General features: G+C 56.2%; 1 protein-coding gene across 1 annotated transcript; it reads left to right on the top strand.

The window, feature by feature from the left end:
• The first annotated feature begins 12,647 nt into the window (after positions 1–12,647).
• On the top strand, positions 12,648–15,201 carry TPBGL (trophoblast glycoprotein like). Its single transcript, XM_054845152.1, has one exon. The coding sequence runs from the start codon at positions 12,843–12,845 to the stop codon at positions 13,914–13,916; it is 1,074 nt and encodes a 357-aa protein (XP_054701127.1). The 5' UTR covers positions 12,648–12,842; the 3' UTR covers positions 13,917–15,201.
• The last annotated feature ends 4,229 nt before the right edge of the window (positions 15,202–19,430 follow it).

Genomic DNA, 19,430 nt, shown 5'->3' with positions numbered 1-19,430 from the left:
TGAGCCGCATGGTCGTCAGTAGCCCCGTGGCAGGTGGCCTCACAGGTCTACTACCACGTAAAAGCACGGCCAAAGAAGTCCATCACCTCTTGCTCTTCCCCAAAAACCTGGGGTGTCAGAGGCTGAGGAGTTTGCTAGTCCTGCCTCCAGCACTTCAACCCCTTGCTGCTCAGCCTTACAGGAAAGAGCATGCGTTTTCATCCTTTACAGTAAACAGAGCCTTAATCCAGGCCTTTAAGTCTGTCTAGATTTCTAAATAATTACAAGCAGCCTCCTAACTTATACGAAGTTTGATTTAAGCCTTAATTTATCTGGAGAGCAGAAAGTAAGCTAGCTCTGCCAATTAGGGGCCATCTGTTTTCTCCTAATCTTTTGCAGGCTTCAGACCCGCAAACAAGAACCACCACGGCTGGGCCATCACTTCTGCCAGTCACAAACAACCCGCCGGCTCTCTGCAGGGGGATGCCTCCAGGGACCATGTCCTGGGGTCTTCAGGGATGAGTGGTTCCTTCCAGCCCTGGGGATAGTGGTGACCATGGCAAAGTGTGGGTGGGTTGCTCTGGAGAAAGGTCAAGGACTGGCATGGGTCAGTGCTGGAGGGGAGGGAGATGCTTCCTCAACAGAGATGATGAAGATGGTTGCTTTGAGCAGCACCCAACACCCTGACGGTACCTGGAGAAGGACCTTTAGAGGATAGATGGATGGGACAACCCATCCATCAAAAGGGATGGACAGATTCCTTTTGCAGAAATAGCTGTTTCACACATCCCTCCTTACAGCAGCCCAAGGAGAAGATGCCAAGCAGCATCTTTCAGCCTGGAGAGTTGATCATGGCTGGGAAAGGAGCAGTGCTGCTGAAGACTAAATAATTCCCCCTGCCCGGAAGAAGACACCGGGGACAACCACGTGTCCCCAAATGCCAGCACGGGGAGGTGGGATCCCCTGCTTCCATTCCCCGCATGCAGCAGCCTCCAGGTGGGGATGGATACTGGCAACTGGACCTGGCTCTGCTCCCAAGCCAGCTGGTCCCACGCCCTGGGTGCATCACCAGAGTTGAGCAATTCTAGCAGCTCTGAAGTTAATAATAACTCTGGACGTGATCACATCAGGCTTGCTCATCCCTAAAATCTTATCCATGTAGCAGGGTTTGTTTTTTTTTTTAAAAATCTCTATTCTAAGCTCAGCATAAAAGCTATTTGGGGGCTGCTGAGAGCTATCTGTCCTCCCTGGTGTAGTGATCCTGTGGAGATGACATCTCCCTCAGCTCCCACGTCATCATTAGAGAGGTCCCCCAGGGAGGTGACTCAGAAAATGTCTTTGAGAAATCAAAAGTTGGGGGCTTTCCATGCTCCCCCTCCCATGCAGCAGTTTCAGAGCAGCCCTTGCTTTGATTCTCAGAAGGTTTCACTGCAACCTTGATGAAGCTTGTTGGGGTTTTATACGCCAACCATTAAACAACAATAAAACAGCAATAACGGAAAGATCATTTACCAGATGTTATCACCTCCCTCATCTGCATTTTCTCCTGCAAAACGTTTTGGCTGCAGCAATTTGCTCAGGTACCACCTCTGCTGCCCTGCTCACCACGGCACAGGTCTCGCTGGTGGCAGAGGAAAGCCCACCCTGCTTGGGTGCGAGGCATGAGGAGCAGCAGAGGCAGGAGAGCCAGGGCTTTGCCCCAGTGCAGGCTCGGGAAGCTTTGGAGGGTGGTTGCCTTGTGGGTTGTTCATGACTTTGATTCATGGTGCTAGAGATGCTCCTGCAGGAAATATCTGGTTGCTGGCTCTGCTGAGTCACACCGCTGTTTTCGACAGCAATCCCTCCCTGCAAACACCTTCCCCACCCAGCCGGGAGCCCTCTGTCCACCACCACCTCCTTCCCCACCGTTTTTTTCCATACATGGGCAAGGGTGACAGCTATCAAGGGCCCAGGAGACCAGTGGCTGACCCCAGGCTCTCCTCAAGACCTCATAAACAGGACCTCTTGGTGCAATTTGGGCTGAAGGACAAAGACTTTGGCCAAGGATGGTGCAGGAAAGTCAGGGAAAGACTTGGAGGAGGCTTGGAGACATCACCACGGATGGGGAGAGGCAGGAAAGTTCTTGAAGCATGGATAGTGCATGGACCCAACCCTGCCACTCACATCTTGCAGACCGATGGCAAAATGGTCCGAGCTCAGCACACCTCTGGCTGGTGCCAGCTGCTCTAAGCACGATCCATGAGATCTTTCCGTGTGGGGTGTCAGGGTGGCTTGTCCATCCCACACCCACCCAGAGTTGTGCTGCAACCACTTGTGACCAACCCAGGCCTTCACCCCCGCTTTTGGGGCAGCACCTCCTCTTCCCACTTGCACATCACACCTTTCTCCCAAGTTGTCCCTTGGGGAGAAGCTCCCCAACAGCATCCACAAAACCACCCTGTTGCCCTTCTGAACCACCCTCTTCCTCACAATGCTGCCAGGGACAGAGTGTCCAAGGCCACAGCATCACCAGAAGGTCCATCCCTGTGCCACCTTGCAATGTGGGACAACACCTGGAGTGGCCTCATGGACGGCTCTGCTGGGACATGTTTTGCATCACCATCATTCGAACAACTTATCCCCTGGGTGAAGCTCAGGGGCAGGTCTGTCCTTGCTGGGCTTCAGTTTGTGAGTCTCCTGAAATGCATTTTAAGCTGGCAGATCACTGTGGTTCATAAAAGAAAATGGGATTCATTTTTCTCCCTGGGTTTTTGCTGGGGTTTCAGTCAACAGCGCCAAGCCAAAGCCCTTGATGTTTTACAGCTCTCACTAATGCATCGGTGCTTCCCAAAGCAAACTATTTATGACCGTGCCACAGAAGGGAAGGTGGAAGGTCCCCACGGCAAGTTATTTATAATCCTGCTGATCGCTGGCCTCTGCTTTCCCCCCCGAGCATCCCTTCTGCAGGCAGGAGTTTTTAAACATCGCAATTAGCCCTGTTGTCACGCCTTGCTCAGAAATCATCAGATCTCCCTTAGGAAGAATTCACCATAAACTTCGTCTGCTGAGCCCAGGTTCATCACAGGTGAGCTGCTGGATGCTGCACACTCATCATCCCTCCCAAATCCAAGGTAGCCTCAAATACCATGAAAATCCTGTTGCCCATGGGAGATGAGGAACAAAGTCTGAGCCATCATTTAGAGTCTCTGGGGACTTCAGGACACTTAGGTCTCATGCTTTCCTTTGCAGAGGTCTTACAATAGGTTCTCCTTGTCTCCAAGGAGGCCACATTTGCCCGGTCCCTGTCCAGAGCAGAACTGTCACTGGTGAGGGTCACCCCTGGTCACCTTCTGCAAGAGGGATTCTCGGCGTGGCCATGGCAGCTGAGTACATTTTATGCTGCCCTTTGTTTCCCCTTTAGACTCAGGACACCCCTTATGCCACCTGAATAATACAAAACCAGGTCCTACCACAGTGTGTCAGCAGCTGGAAGACCGAAATACTCGGAGGAGGCAGGGTGCAGAGACCTCCCCAGCTCATTGCACCCCAGTTTGAGATTGACCACCAGCTTGCTGGGTGGGAGGAACCCCTGGAGCCTTTTCCATGGACCTCCCCTAAGCACTGCTGGACCTGGTCTCCCCCAGGCAGGATTCGATATCCCCATCTACGCTGTGGGATGCAGGGGTGGGGGGGACAGGGAAATATTTTTGCAGGTCTGTGCTGCTCCAGGGACACTAAATTTGGGTGGCCACCAAAGAGCACCCCGAGGGAAGCCCAATTGGGACTCCACAACACCTTCATCCTCGCTCATGCTAAACCCCATGATCCAGCAGACATAGCACAGGCAGAGACAGGAGAGGTGAAGCTTGCAGGACCTCCCCACGTGTGTGTCCCCACATCCCCCCCCCCCACTTTGTTTTACCCTCCGCGGTTATTTTTTAATTTCCCACAGCAGGAAGGAAAAGGATTCGCAACAGCCTCCAGCCCATCTACACTCATAGCTCTGAGCGATGATTTCCACGACCCCAGGCGGGGAAGTCCATCGTCATCATCACCATCATCATCATCATCATCGCAGCCCCGTGGTTGCCCAGACCAGCCTCCTCCAAGCCATCCCCCCCGGGAGCAGGTTGCACCAAGCGGGTGTCCCCATAGCAATGTCCCCAGGGGACAGCCCTGTCCCCAAGGATGTCCTTCCCTCTGTCCTGCCCTCACCGTGCCCACGGGAGGAGCTTTGAGTTCAGCTCTGCTGTCAGACATCGAAACCAGAACTTCACAGCTCCAAGCTGAGGGTGCCCAGGAGCTGCAGCGCCGAGTTTTAATTAAATATTCTCAAGGTGCCGTACGCTATCACAGGTGAGTGTGCCATTTGTCATGTCTCCATTATTAATTGTCAGCTCCGATATGAGCAGTTGTGGCCCCCAACACAGTCCCAAGCTCAGGAAAATTTATAGCTTTTTATTTGCTTGGTGCAGTAGCAAGAGCTCAGCTGGCTGGCGATGAAAAATATCCAGGGGAAGCACATGCCGGAGCCGCGGAGGGAGTGCTCGGTGGCCTGTCAGCTGCTTGCTCTCTAATTGCATCACTCCTTTGGCTTCCACTTGACTTGATAATTTGGGATGCTACAAGCAGCTTCGCATCAGCCATCGCCTGGGTATAAAGCTCAGCCCGGAGCGGCGTGGGGTAGCCGGAGGTTGGCTCCCCCCCGTGAGCTCCACCGCCGTCCTGCTCGCTCTCTCCAGCAGACCACGTCATTAGCGTGGTTTCCAACCCACTCGTTAAACTCTGGAAATGGATTTGACACCCTGAAAAGCATGAAATAATAGTTCTCCGAAGCAATACAAAAAGATAAACAGGCCTAAGGGGCTCCAGGGGGGAGGTTTCTGCAATGAGGAGAGAGACGATACAACCGAGGAGCACTTCTGAGCCCTTCGCCTAATTACCCATCCCGCAGCAGCCAGAAAGCATCGGGCAGATAATTAAACAGCATCGCTGTTATCAGCCGGCTTAGCCGCACCAGGAGAGGGGGAATTGGTTATGGATGGAGGCGGCTCTCTGCTGCAGCCCAGCAATCCTATTTATTATCCTTTTTGTATGTATGGCTCATGTTGCCTTATTAAACATATGCACTCTTACCGATACAGACTGGCCCTCGTCTTGGTGATGGGTGGCAGAGATCCAGCAGATAAAATGCATGTGAAAATTTATGGGGACTTCCCCCCGCCTTTTGGCAGCTTGAATAAACAAATGGGGTCCGTTCGTCAAGATTAATAAATCTTTCTCAACACAGAGGTGGGTTCAGACTAACTGGATGCTGGACACACCTCCCACAACCTTTCCGTCTTACTTGCACGCAGCATCCCGGGACAGGACCTCTACAGACCCATCTCACGAGGGGTGGATGGACACGGGCAGCCCGAACTTCCAGCCAAGGTCCCACTTTGATGTTTCCTTCTCTGGAACGTGCTGCATCCTCCCACCAGCTGGGGGGCTGCACGGCATGGGGAGATGTAAAACTACCCCAAACACAGGGCAGCAGAAGGACAAGCAAAGCAATTTACTCCTTGGTAATTAGCTCCTTGGTCCCCAAACTTTCCAGTTCCCTACAGCTCTTTTTAGCACGTGGAGAATTTCCAAGATCCTTGAGATGCATCACATCTGCATGTCCAGGCCAGCAGCCCCCAGCACCAGCCAGACCTCGAGCATTCCCCCTTCGCAAGAGGAAAGACCTTGCGATTGCCTCATTCCCAGCCGATGTTGCCGTGCCACCCCATGAATTACCCCCCCGAGCCCAGCCTTGCTGCAGGGCTGCCGTGGGACCCACCAGCGGGCCAACCTCCTCGCTGCCAGAGCCATGGGACAAGAACCAAACCAGAGGAACGAGCCCAACCAGACCATAACGCGCTGGGTTTGCTGGTACCCGACCTTGCAAGCCCAAAACCCCCTCCCAAATCACCTCTTTGTGGCTCAGCGTGAGGTTCCCATCAAAGCCAGGTAGATGAAGGGCTCATCCCTTTCCTCTCTCCTGAAGCAGAGACACTTCTGAGCTGTTTGCAGCCGGTTGATGCATTAGTGCCCAGCTTTGTCAGAGCAAGGCTGCGGGAAGAGAAGGGCTTGGAGCTGGCAGCCCCATTTTCCAAGCCCCAACCAAGGTGTCCTCACCAGGAGGACAGTGGACCCTGGGATGAATCATTTACAGCTGGTAGCAAGAGGGTTTGCTTTTATTTGGGGTTGTGAAGACCCTTTTGAAGCAGCACGGGACCCCCTGATGTGCAAACACAGACTGAATGCCTCTGATCAGCCCCAGCCCGCGATTCTCCCGCAACCTCGGGAGCACGAGAATCCCCTCCCCAAATGATCCCATGTCACATCCATACATTCATTGCACCTCCTTTTCTCTGCACCTCGGGTGGGTGTCTGTGCCACCCTTTGGGACCATCTCCAGGAGTGATCCCCTTTGACCCCATGCTGGGGATGGGGCCACCCTGAGTGTGACTTTTCGGGATCACATCCAGCTGGCGCAGCTCCGCACTTCTCCTACATCTGAGGGGGGATAAAACCTCCCGAATCAGGGGGCTACCAAGCTTTCTGGGGATGGAGAGTGTCACGGCGAGACTCTGACTCCTTGGGAGGGTCAGCCCGTGCAGGCAGAGGAGCACCGCAGGCAAAAACGCTGATGCAAGCAAATCCAGCATGCCATCGGGAGGAAGACTCTGCCCTCCGGACTATTTCTGGCTTGTTTTTCTTAACTATGGAGCCACTGATCTATGATATTGTCACTGCTGTGACTCTGCAGTTGGAATTGCATCAAGCCAGAGTTACAGAGAGGGTTGCGCACGGGTCTCGGGGGACCGGTAATGGGAGAGAGCCCTTCACCTCCTGTTTACACTTTAATGCCCATCCAGGTTATTCATTATTTATTGCTAATGTATTTATAGAGCATTACTAGCACGCACGGTGCTTTGCAGACATTTGGGGAAAAGGTCCTCTCTCCTTCGGATATCGTGGTATAAATAGAGCGGTTAAACACAACGCGGGCTCTGCTGACCCATTGCTTTTGTACCCGAGTCCTGACGAGCCGGAGGGGCCATCTCTCCCCTCCGGGGTCTTGTGGCTTTTCCGTGGGTGATTTTTTTTTTCCTGATGGGCTGGTGCAGCATTTGCTCTGTGCATCTGTTGGGTCCGGGATACACAGCAAAGCCGAGCCTGGCTGTGGGCACCCGAAGCACCCGCTGCCTGATGTCCTTGTTCTCAAGCCGGGGGCTGCAACACAGTGAAGCGAGCTGGCCGTCACAGTCCAGCACTGCAGGGTTTCATTTATTTGGGGTGAAAAACCACCCTGACCACTTCAGATCCCATGCCCGATTCACTGCCTTCACTTGCCCCCTGCCTTTCCCTCCACGGCTCCTCAGGAACCATCTCTGCAACCCAACTCATCCCATGATGACCACGACCGGCCCCAGCAGACCTGCCCACCCGCAGCTGCATTTGCAAGTCCATAATGTTTAAATGCAAAATCTTTGATACCATCTTAAAATATGCACCAATTAGCTCAGCGGATCCAATTCCACCCGGCTCTCTGGATGCCGATGAATCAATTAGCAGAAATGCGGCAGGCTGGGACGCTGTGGGATGGATGGTGGCGGCGCTACCAAAATGACCCTCTCCATCCTCTAACCAAGTGACATATGGGATCTGGGTGCTCCTGACCGGGATTTACGAACACGGGAGCTGCGGAGTAAGAAAAGGGGGTGGTGTGAAGCACCCGGCCGGTGGTGGGTCACTGCCGGTGACCGCCGCTCCTGGGAACGAGCTCATGGCTGCAGCAGTAACCGCATCAGCTGCAGCCCTCAGGGACGTGCCGTCCCCACGTTGTTTTGTCTGCCCATCCTGGCCTGCCTTTTATTTCCCACGTCTTATCTGCCCGTGCTGAGCAAACGGGACGGGGGGAAGGCGGTTTCTGCCGGGTCATAGGGAAACAGCTTGGCCATGGGACCGGGGAGTCCCAGCCTGACCTCCAGCCCCAGCGTCCATCGCGTCTTTGAACCGTCCCTGGAGCAAGACACAAAATCTGGGATTCATTCTCCCATTCTCCTGCATCCTGGGGACTGTCCCAGGTTGGGCTAAAAGCAGTTTTTTACAAAACCTTTTGCAATCCAAAGAGGGTGCAAGCAGTGGAGGGAGAGAAGTCACCTGGGATGAAGCAAAACCTGAAACAGGACCTCTCACTTCAGTGCCAAACCCCTTGCAAATACAGGTGGGAGGATTTTTCTAAGTGAAAGAAGTGTCGTTTCCAATGGCTTCACATGGAAAACATAAAAAAAAAAAAAATCATTTTCCAGCATTTTTCCAAGCATCCTCCCACAGAGAAATGAGCAATTCCAGTGTCACAGGTGTGAATTTTAAAGGGATGCTGCGTTCGGCTGCTGCCAGTGTTTGCTGAGCAAAGGTTAATAGCTGGGTTCAAATGCTGCAATTTATGGATTGTAAGATTTCTTAGTAGTGAAACAGCTGTTCTTACACTGGCCGGAGAGCATCAATCTGCCCCAAAACACATGACCAGGGCAGAAAACCACCAAAAGAGATCATCAGTGACAGCAAAAAAAAAAAAAAAAACCACCCCAAAAAGGAGCCAGAGGGAGAAGTGGAAATGCCCCATCCAAGAGGGCAGAGGAGGCAGAGAGCTCCGCTCTGCTCCTTCCCTCTCCATCCCGACACATCTCACGATGATATCGCAACTGCCTGGGAGAGGAACAGAGACCAGAAAATCAATTTTTTTTTTTTTTTTTAAAAATCATCTATTATATCTTCAGATCTTCCCCTCTGACTGTGCCTGCATGACAGGGGAGACAAAGGCTCATGGTTTTAATGCTGTTAATTGCCAATTTAAGGCTGGCGAGCAGGAAAAGCATTTCTGCTCCATCCGTGGCCTCCTGCTCCGAGGCCCCCGGCACGTCTCCGTTGTGGAAGCGGAGGCAGGGAAACACCAGGACCATGGGACGGCTTACACCCAAAGCTGCGGCTTTCATACTGCGCATGAACCACATGGAAAACGCAAGAAAAATCACACGGATGACTACAGAGCCCAAGACACCGGGGCATTTAATGCCTTTTTCTTCCAGCCTTCGCTAAAAAGCCATCCACAATCAGCCAACGAGAGCAGCACCAGCGGCAAAGAAACCGGAGTGGGACGCGGTGGGAGAGGATCTGGGAAGCCCAAAGGTCTTCAGCTCTGAACCAGAGCCGTGCTTGCACATCCCCAGCCTGCAAAACCAAAAATAACTCGGACCGTCGTTGAAAGGAGGGGGGGAGGAGAAGCAAAATCACAGAGCAGGTGACTGTACACTGGTTACTGAAGACATGGCGCAAGTAATCAATTCTCTTTGGAAGCCTCCAGAAGATAACAATAATGAGGTGATGAGTAACGGTCTGTATTGATTTGAAGGAACAAATCGCATGAGTCCAACCTAATCTCGTCCCGCAACATGGCGATGGGCCCCAGCATCAGGGCGATGCAAATCTCCTTGCCTTTAGCAGCAAGGAGTCTTCAATACTGCTTTGAATACAGAATTATGGTCTGGGGGAGATGGTGAAGGAGGACCCAAAATCTGATCCAAGTCCAACAGGGGCTCAAAGGGGAGCACATGTTTGAGGGGCTCCAGGATCCGGTGTGGCTGTTAACTACATCACATTCCCACAATCCAGTGTGACCATTAACAACTGGGAATGAAGAGCGTCAACCTGGTGGTCGATGCTGAGATGTCAGCACTGAAACTGCAGACTGGTAAAACGGGTGGTAAATTGATCCAGGGCCATCCAGCAAGGACACAGGGATGTTGCTAGAGAGGAGACGAACACGCAGGACCAATAAGATGGATGGCAAGAGAAGACCATAAATCCAAGAGTGACCCATCCATTTGGGGATGGAGGAAGACGGGGGTGTCCTGCTCCATGGGGTGCCTCAAAGCTCAGTTTTGGGGCTCTGCATTTCAGGAAAGTGATGACCCAACTGGAGAAAGGTCAGAAAACAGTGGCTGCGAAGAGAAAGTGGGAAAAGTCTGTCCTCCACGCCTGCATCTGAAAGGATAGAGGTCCTGGGCCAGTTTTGGGCTGGACCAGGATGAAACGAGGAGCAGAGATGCTACAAGGTGAAAAGGAGGAGCAGAAGGACAGGTGGGTGCAGGGGAGGAGCAGTCGCAGACACCGGCACAGCCCCAACCCCAACTCCCTGATGGTTCACAGCTTTGCTGGGATGACGGTGGCACCCAGTTGCCATGCTGGGATTTCATCACCCCCCCCAGGCCCCACACCAGCTATCCCCGGGGAAGTCCGGGATGTTTGCAGCAGGCAAGGAAGGCAACGCTGTCCAACCAGGCAAGAGTCTTCATGTCCCCAAAGCCACCCTGCCGCAGTACAGCACCAGAGCACACGTCCCCTCCAAACTTTGGAGCATCTCCACCCTTCAAAGTCAGAGGGTTAAGCTCCCTTTCAGCTGCAGAGAGCCTTGTGCTCTCCCATAACCTCCAATGTCACTCACTGACCGTGTTTTATGGCTTTTGGAGAGGGAGTGAAGGCACCCTGCCTCAGCCTCGGTTTTTACGGCAGATGGTCCTTCTCTGAGAAGCCACGGAGAAGGACTAAAAGATGCCGGGATTTTTGCAGCCCAGCAGATGAGAGCTTGCCAGGACCTCCACGCAAAGCGGCAGACCTAGCCCACCGGCTGCCTCGTTTTCCAAAGCGCTATTGATTCATTAAATATAGCAATTAAATGTGATAAATGGGCCCCAAAGTGCTATTTTGAGGGAGAGGAGGCTCCATCCATGAGCGCTGCAGCGCTGGCACACCACGACCCACTGTGTACATCTTTGCTCTCCCCATTCCCTCTCCTTGCGTGCGAGAGTGGATGCTGCCCCATGCTTTAATAGTTGATATCACACAGTTGTTTGATGTATTCCCAAATCTGTTCGTCTCCCCCTGCCCCTCCCACAAGTTCCTTTGCTTTCTCCAGCTGCTGTTAAACACTGTCGCTTTAAATATAGGGTTTGCCCAATTTCTGGGAGCAGCTCAAGCCACCAGTCACACCAGCGTCCAAAATTTACCTGGTCCCTGCAAAGTTCAGGAGAGCTTCAAGGAGTGGGAATCCCAAAGGGGTGGGCAGGGGAAGTCCTTCAGGAAAAAGAGCAGGGAGGAGGGGAAAAATCAAGATGCAAGAGAAAACGTGCCCAGGATGGAGTTTATTTAATGTGACCCCCAGCTTAGAGGTATTTAGGCACCCAAAGGGGGTCCAGCACCCAAATCCTGCTGCTGATCGTGCTGCTCCATCTGGCTCCGAACACAGCACACCCAAGCCCTGGCTGTGCATCGCTCCAGCGTCCGAAAATCCCATGCCCACCCCAACGCCGTCCCCATGGCCAGGGGCTTGTGACCCCCGGGATCTCCGCAGCCTGTGCCCCCTGGGCAGCCCCCTGGGACGGTGGCAAGACCAAGGCAGTCTTTGCAGCAGAGGTAATATCTTTTATTAGCCCGGCGGATACAATAAAGAGAAAATAAAGCCAGGAGCGCACAACGGGCCAGCGCCGCATGCCCGACACCGGTCGGGTTTTTTCCAAGCCTGTCTAATAAAAGCGATGACCTCTCCGTCCCTCAGCATCGCCTCTCCCGGGAGCACGGGCCCTCACGGCAGCTGGACCCCACGGCTCCCTGCGAAGCTGGGGAGGGGACGGGGACCCACAAGGGACGATGCGACCGAGTCCCAAAAAGCAAAAGCAGCGATAACTTGGAGGCAGCAGTGACGATCCTGCCTGCGCCTCTCTCCAGGCTGCAATGCTGAAGGATGCTGCGGGGTGTCTGGCTCGTGGGGCAGGTCGGGGAATGGGGACCGGGGCTGGAAGGGGACCGGGACAGCCTCCAAATCCTCCCCAGGCCGGAGGGTGGCTGAGATAATCCTCCAAATCCTTCCTGGGCTGGTAAGGGACCGTGACAGCCCCCGACCCCTCTCCAGGGCTGGGACAGGGGGGGATGGGATGGGGATGGGACCAGAGCAGCCCCCAACTCCCCCCATGCTGGGAAAGGACCGGGACAACCTCAGGGGACCGGGACAGCCGCAAAATCATCTCCGGGGCTGGAAAGGGACCGGGACACCCCCCAAATCCTCCCTGGGGCTGGAGGGTGATCGGGAGAGCCCCCAAATCCTCCCCGGGCTTAAAACAAACCGGGACAGTCCCCAACCCTTCCCCGGGCTGGAAGGGGACCGGGACATCGGGAAATCCCCCAAATCCTCCCCGGGCTAGATGAGGACAGGGACATCCCCTAGCCCCAAATCGGGCTGGAAGGGGACCGCGCCAGCCCCCCACCCCCCCCCCCCCCCCACCCCCGCCCCCCGCAGCGGCGGGGCCGCCGTGGGGGCCGGCCCAAGCCGAGCGGTGCCAAGCCGTGCCGAACCGTGCCGAACCGTGCCAAGCCGTGCCAAGCCGTGCCAAGCCGTGCCAAGCCGAGCCGCGCCCCCCCCGACGGCAGCTGCCCGCGGCGCTCCTCCGCCCAGCCCGCAGCGCCGGGCAGCCCCAACCCGTCCCCCTTCCTCCTCCTCCTCCTCCTCCTCCTTCCTCCCCCCTCCTCCCTCCCTTCCCCCCCCCCCCCCCTCCCCCCAGCCCGATTTGGGCAGCGGCGCGGCCGGAGCTCCCAGCAGAGCCGCCGTGTGCGGGTGCCGCGCCGGAGGCAGCTGAGCCCCGGGGGGGGGGGGGGAAACTGCAGGGAAGCAGATCCGTCCCCCCCACACCCCTCCATCACCCATCCCACCCCCACCCACCCACCCCCACCCCCCTTCATCCGCGCCCTCCCGCTCCCCCCCGGCCCCCCTCCCACCCCTGCATGCCCGGGCAGCGAGCATGGCCCGCAGGCAGGCGCGGGCAGCGGGCAGCGGGCGCTGGCTGCCCTGGCTGGGATTCGCCTTGCTACCGCTGGCCGTGCCCCCCGCCGCCGCCCCCGGGGGCTGCCCGTCCGCCTGCTACTGCGTGGCCACCCCGGAGTTAGTGCAGTGCCGGTACGAGAGGTTGGAGGAACCGCCGAAGGAGCTGCCGGCCACCGTGCACAACCTCAGCATCGCAGGCAGCAACCTGAGCGTGCTGCATCGCGCTGCCTTCGCTGCCCACCCGCTGCCGGACCTCCGCCTGCTCCGCTTGCGCCACGATAACATCCAAACCATCGAGGACATGGCTCTGCAAGGGTTGTCCTCCCTACACACCCTCGACCTGAGCTACAACCCGCTGCTGTCGGTGGCCGCCGGCGCTTTTGCCGGCGCGCCGCTGCTGCGTACGCTGCAGCTGAACCAGGCGCTGCTGGCCGCCCCGTTGGAGGAGCAGCTCGCTTTGGCCCTGCGCAACCTCAGCCTGCGGCGCTTGGAACTGGCGGGCAACGCGCTGTGGGCGCTGCCGGCCACCCTGCTGCCCGCCGGCCTGGAGGAGCTGGACCTGCGGAACAACTCGCTGCAGCGGCTGACGGCCACCGAGCTGCAAAGCCTGGAAGCACCGGGGTTGCGGGGGCTCCGGCTCACTTTGGGGGCCAACCCGCTCAGTTGCGACTGCGCCCTGCGCCCGTTCCTCGCCTGGCTACGTGCCACCGTCTCCCGCGTGTCCGACGCCCGCAACCTGCACTGCGCCGGACCGCCGCCGCTACGCGGGACCGCCGTGCTGCGTCTGCGGCCTGAGGGGCTGATGTGTGCGGCCACCGAGGGTGGCGAGCCCGGTCGGCTGGAGACGGCCTCTTACGTCTTTTTCGGCATCGTGTTGGCCCTCATCGGCATCGTCTTCCTCATGGTGCTCTACCTGAACCGCCGCGGCATCAAGCGTTGGCTCCACAACCTCCGCGAGGCTTGCCGTGATCAGATGGAGGGCTACCACTACCGCTACGAGCAGGACGCCGATCCCCGCCGTACCAGCACCGTCGGCACCCCTGGCCTCTGACGGCACCCTCGGCATCTCACCCCCACCCCTCCGGCATCCCCGGCATCTGCCCACCATGCCACCCCTCGACGCCTCCGCTCCCGACATTCACCTCATCCCAGCCCCGTCACCATCCCCTTGCCATGGCACCGCCAAAAATTAGTTTCTGAGGATGAGCCGGCCTTGGGGATGGGTGCTGGGGTGCGTCAGAGTGGGGTGCACCCTTCTCAGAGTGCTCCGGACTGGATCTCCCTGCCCGTGCCCTACTCGACCCCGTAGCGCTGATTCCCGCAGGGGACCAGGCTGGATCCATTCCCAACACCCGCGGGCAGGGGGAAGCGCATCCGAATCGGCCCCGCGGGGTGCCGGCACGTGCAGCCCCGGTGCTCCTGAGAGGATTACAAACTGCTTCCCACACCCCCTCTCCAGCAGCGGGTTTCTTCGGCAAACCGTGGGATGCCACGCTGCCGGCAGGGCTCGGCACCGCGCGCACGTGAGTGTTTGCTTGGCACATCCCGGGAAGCAGCGGGCAATACCTGAAACTGTCCTCCTGGATGTTCCTGGAGCCTGGACTTGAATTTGACCATGTACAGCTCTCTTTCCTATTAGACTTCTATTTGACAGATGCAATACTTTTCTTTTTTGTTTTCTTTTTTTTTTTTTTTTTTTGCTCCAAACACAGAGGAAAACACACCGTCCAGCCGCTCCCCCCAAGAAGCGTTGTGCTTTTCCGAGCCCGTTTATCCATTTGGTTTTGTTCAATGACATTTCCAGCTCTTTCCAGGCACAAAAACGATGCAGCTGTGTAGGAAACGCCTCCGCTGGCTGCGTGCATGTTCCCCAGGGCACGCGGGGGCAGCCCTTTTCTGACTTTAAAATATGTCCTAGACTAGGCTGTCTCAGCACTTTGTAATTTAAAACGAGCGAAGCAAAAGCTCTCGACCTAGTTCACCCGCCCGTGTTTGCTTTAGAACCGTGCCTGTTACTATATCCTAGAGCAAATATATTGAAAGCTGCATCCACTCTATCGTCTATTTTCTGTAAAGCTTCTTGCAACGATTTCTGAATATCCCCTTGGCTGAGGCGATGTTATTGCGATTGGTTTGCCGGAGGAAGGCAGCTGTGGGCTCCTCCGTAGTTTTGCTGGTGCTTCAAAACTTCTTTTCCTGGTACGGTTTGGTGGCCAGCAATGGAGAGAAGTTTTGCACAGTTTGTGCACAGAGCTCAGGCTCTGCCGGTCCTGATCCTTCCCTGGTAACAGGGCAGGGATTTGGGAAAATTATCCAGGTAATAGGTTTGTAAAGGGGGTTTTGTCTCCTGGGTGTTTTGGTACCTAATTCATGAGACACCGGAGTGCTGAGCCACTGGGGAGAGGCAACACAGGGCTGAGACTCGCAGCATTTTCCAAAACGAAGCTGTAGCTCTTGCAATGTGGCATCTTAAAATGCTGAATTTTGGCTGAAAATGTATGTGTTGCATTTTGATACATCTGTGTTTGCCTTTCTCTGTACTGGGAGGCCGATGCGGGTGAACTGGGCAGGGGTGAGGACGGAGGCTGTACCCTCACTGCCCCACAGCCGTGCTGGGGCCAGCACCCATGTTTGCCCGAGCTTTGGGATCCTTGATGGGGGGAGCAGCAGGTACCCAGCGTGTCGGGTTTGTAAATGAGAGTTTTGTGGGATTTACGGGTCCCTGAGCCCCCATGTGTGTTTACTGAGCTCCTGCACCGGGTGTAGAGCTCTGCTGGGGGAAAGCGCAGTTATTTCCATCCCAGGTGTGCCTGGAGGCCCCGGGAAGGATGCGACCTGGTGCAGAATCTTTTGCATTTTACCCTTTGCTTTTTCCCCCCGTTGCATTTTCCTCCTTTATGTTTCTTTCCCTTGCCAGCCCGGTATCAAGGTGGGCAGGCCAGGAAAGGGGAGTTGGTGCGGAGCCGTTATGTCTGGCTGTATTCAGGTGGGGATGGGGCACTGGGAGTCAAAATGAGTTTCCTGGGTGCTCTGGGCTGGTTCTGCTGAGCAGGGAGCTGGTTCCCCACCGCAGCTGGGTGCTGGCTCTGACTCAGTTCCCGGGGAAGCCCCAGAGACCCCCACGGCCCAGCTCCAGCAGAAAATTCTTGCATTTTGGGGACTTTTTCCTGAGTTTTTCTCCCTATCCTAGGAGCTTTTGGGGCCCCGGCCCCACATCACCTCCCCACGCAATGAGTTACCAGGCAGGTTTATGGGGGAGAAATCTCAGCCTGCCCCTCACCCCCATCCACTTTTCCACCCCCCCTCCATGCAGCCAAAATGCAGCCCCCAAGCAAGAGAAAGGTCAAAAGGTGCAAATCCACCCCACTGACATCTGGCAGCCACATCTGGCTGTGCCGGGAGCAAATGCTGCTGAGCACCACGGGTCGTCCCAGGCTGCGATTCCAGCAGAGCAGCATCGATTCATGGGGACGATGCTGGGAAGTCCTGGCAAGATTTAACATCTCGCAGCGAGGAGGAGAAGCGCCCGGAGGGTTTTGCGGGCAGAGGGGTGGTTGCTGGAGCAGGGAACACAGCGTCTGCCCGTCAGCAGCCGCCAGTGCCTGGCAATAGATAACAGGAAGGAAATTACCTCCGGGGAGATGGAAAAGCGACCAAACACATCCTGGCCCCAAAGCCCTTTGCCAAAGGGGATGGCCAGCATGGGCAGCTGGTTGCTGCGGCTTTCCCCAAGGCCGAAGGGAGGGATGCGGTGGGTTTTGGGCCCCGGGGATGAGGACACTCCTCCTTTTGGCACCGAGCAGAGGGAGGTTTGGAGCATCACGCTCCTCATCCTGGCTGGGTGTGCTGAGACCCCTGGGTGTGTGCGCCGACCCCCTCCGGGGAGGCAAAGCCCCATCGGCCCGGTGAAGGCGACGTGCGAACGATCGGATGGGGGTGGTTGGGTGGGTAAGCAGCTGTAGGAGCTAATTCTTGTGGCCTGTTAACGTTAATATTATTCTGTACAGCACATACCCCACGCATGACAAATCAGCAGGATTAGGGAACCTCTGGATAAGTGAAACCGAGACTCCAAACTCATGTCCCAAAGACGGCCGTGTGTTTAGAGAAACCCAGCTGCTGTCATGTTTCCGTGTGGTCCCTTTCCGCAAGGGGCTCGGCGAGGGGGATGTGAAGGTCCCCGCACCCCGACTCTTCGGCAGCAAGCTGCTGCCTGAGTGGAAAGTTACCCCGGCAGCTCCTTCAGCTGAATGAAATGCAGGATATAAACAGCATCTGCGATACGAATCAAGCAAAGGATGCTCAGAGTCCTCTGTGGTGGCTCGTCACCAAAAAACAGGAAAAAAACCAAAAAAAAAAAGTCTATTTATATGCCCAATCCGGCCAAGAGGGAAGCAGCGAGGTTTAGCCGAGGAGGTGGACGTGGGTGCAGCCGGCGTTGGACCAGGCAACCCTGCCTGCACCCATCCTGCCCCCGCACACGTCCTGGGGGGTTTAGGTGCTTGTATCACCAGACCAGGGTGTCCCAGGTGTGTTTGGAGAAGCATTTTTGCTCAAGTTTGGTAGAAGTTGCTCCGTGGTACCCAGAGCTGCAGGACAGATGCTGAGCATGGGCTCATTTAGTGCAGAAGAGGCCAAAAATACCAGAGTGGTGATTGCTGCTTGGTTTATCAAATGGAAATAACTCGGCTGCAGCATCATCCTTGTCCCCGCTGAACATGGGGCTGCGATGCCCCAGCACTAGGGCAGGGAAGAAAATCAGCCACATTTAACAAATGACAATTAATTCTCCCCAAGCAGCTTCACCCCTGAGAAGCTTCACACCAGGCTCCTTCATCCTCCTTCCCCAGTAGCAGGGATTAACTCAAACCTACAGGGGGAGAAAAATAAAAAACCCCTCTGCTTTTCATTGATTGCTTTAGGAAGAGGGAGTAGGAGCCGTCACCCTTGTGCATTGGGGAAACTGAGGCACAAACGAAGCAGGGCCAAATTCCTGATAGCAGGGAAGGGTTTGGGCAGGAAAAACCCCACAGAAATGGATTTAATGGGGTTCACTTAGAACTCTGGGCAGCTTTGGGACCTTCAAGCCCAGGACAGTCCCTGCTCTGTTTGTCCTTCCTCCAGCTCAGAGGTAGCACCTGCACCCTGCCAAAAAAACTGGAATTAAATAGGATCCCACCTATTTACCTGTGAGTGCTTCTAATTAGCTGGGTTGGGATAATGCTGGGGGACGGGGGCGCCCAGTGCAGCTGAGCACTGACGCGCTCAGCGCAGCGATGAGCCCCCGGCAGCGCTGTGGGGCTGGGAGCCTGGCCTGGGGCAGAGGAGACCCAGCCCAGCCACGGGGCACAGGGTGGGAGGTCAGAGCACCCCGACACGAACAGCAATGTGACCCCCCCCCCTGCCCGCAGCCTGCCCTGGGGTGGCAGGGAGAGGCAGGGACAGGCAGGGCTCGGGTGGGCTGGGACAGAAAGAGCGAGGCAGGGCAAGGATGCTGGGGCAGGGAGATGTAGGGCAGGGATGGACAGGCCCAGGATGGGCAAGGGACAGGCAGCTCACTGACCCGGACAGGCAGGGATGGGACAGGCAGTGGTGCCCAGGCAGGAAAAGGCTGGACAAGAGACTGGCAGGGACGCCCAGACAGGGACAGGCAACGTGGGACTGATGGGAGCTGGGCTGAGAGACGCTCCCCACATGCCCCAAAGGGAGCTGAACCCCAGCAGCTCCCCAGGGCACCCCCAGAGGCTGCAGCCCCACAGCCTCGTGCCCTCCCTGCCACAGGGGTCCCGGCATGGGGCCACCTCGTCCCTGCTGGGGGTGGCTTTTCACCCCAGTGTGTGTTTTCATCCGAGCCTGGCTCCCGGCAGCCCTGCAGGGAGCTGGCGCCGCACGGCCCAGGCAGATGGGGAAGGACGTGTTTCTACTAATCTGCCCCAATCTGGATTATTTTTCAAAATAAACACACTCTCCCAGCTGTTTTAAGCAAGTTTTTGGCGCGTGGGGGACAGGTGGGATTCTGGGGATTGGGGGAGAAGCTGGCAGGGGTGGAGATGATGGAGTGCTGGGTGTCCCCATGCCCCCAGGCTCCCATCGTTTGCTTGGAGAGCGGGGACCAGAGCATCTTTGAGGTGGTTTTGGCAGCACGTCACCCAACTCACGGGGCTGGGATCATCCCGTGGTGCTTACTGCAGATGGGGGGAAGTCTTTGCTGAAGTTTCCCTCTATCAAAAGCCACAGAGAACTAATTTAGGGTGAGGGAAAGCAGAGCCGGGATCATTTGCAGCTCCCATCGGGGTAAAACAGCACAGAAAACACCTCTGGCCATAGGTGTCCAGGATGATCCGTGTCAGCCAGTTCCTGAGGGTTTGGGGGTACCTCCAAGAGGCAGGGTGAGCAGGATCAACCCAGGGCAGATCAGCATTGATCCCTCATCCTGCATAAGAGGATGCACCAGCACAGATAACCCCGCAGAGCTGCTCCATCCTCCCAGCACGTTCCCCAAGTGCTCACCAGCCTGACATTTACAAATACCTATTTTTAGATGATCTTCATCACTTCTAATTGT

The sequence above is a fragment of the Grus americana genome, chromosome 1 (assembly GCF_028858705.1).
Source record: "Grus americana isolate bGruAme1 chromosome 1, bGruAme1.mat, whole genome shotgun sequence".
NCBI lineage: Eukaryota > Metazoa > Chordata > Aves > Gruiformes > Gruidae > Grus > Grus americana.
This window is presented reverse-complemented; position numbering and strand designations above follow the sequence as displayed.

Coding starts and splice junctions, on each gene's coding strand:
- TPBGL (XM_054845152.1), top strand. CDS start 12,843: ATGGCCCGCAGGCAGGCGCGGGCAGCGGGCAGCGGGCGCTGGCTGCCC.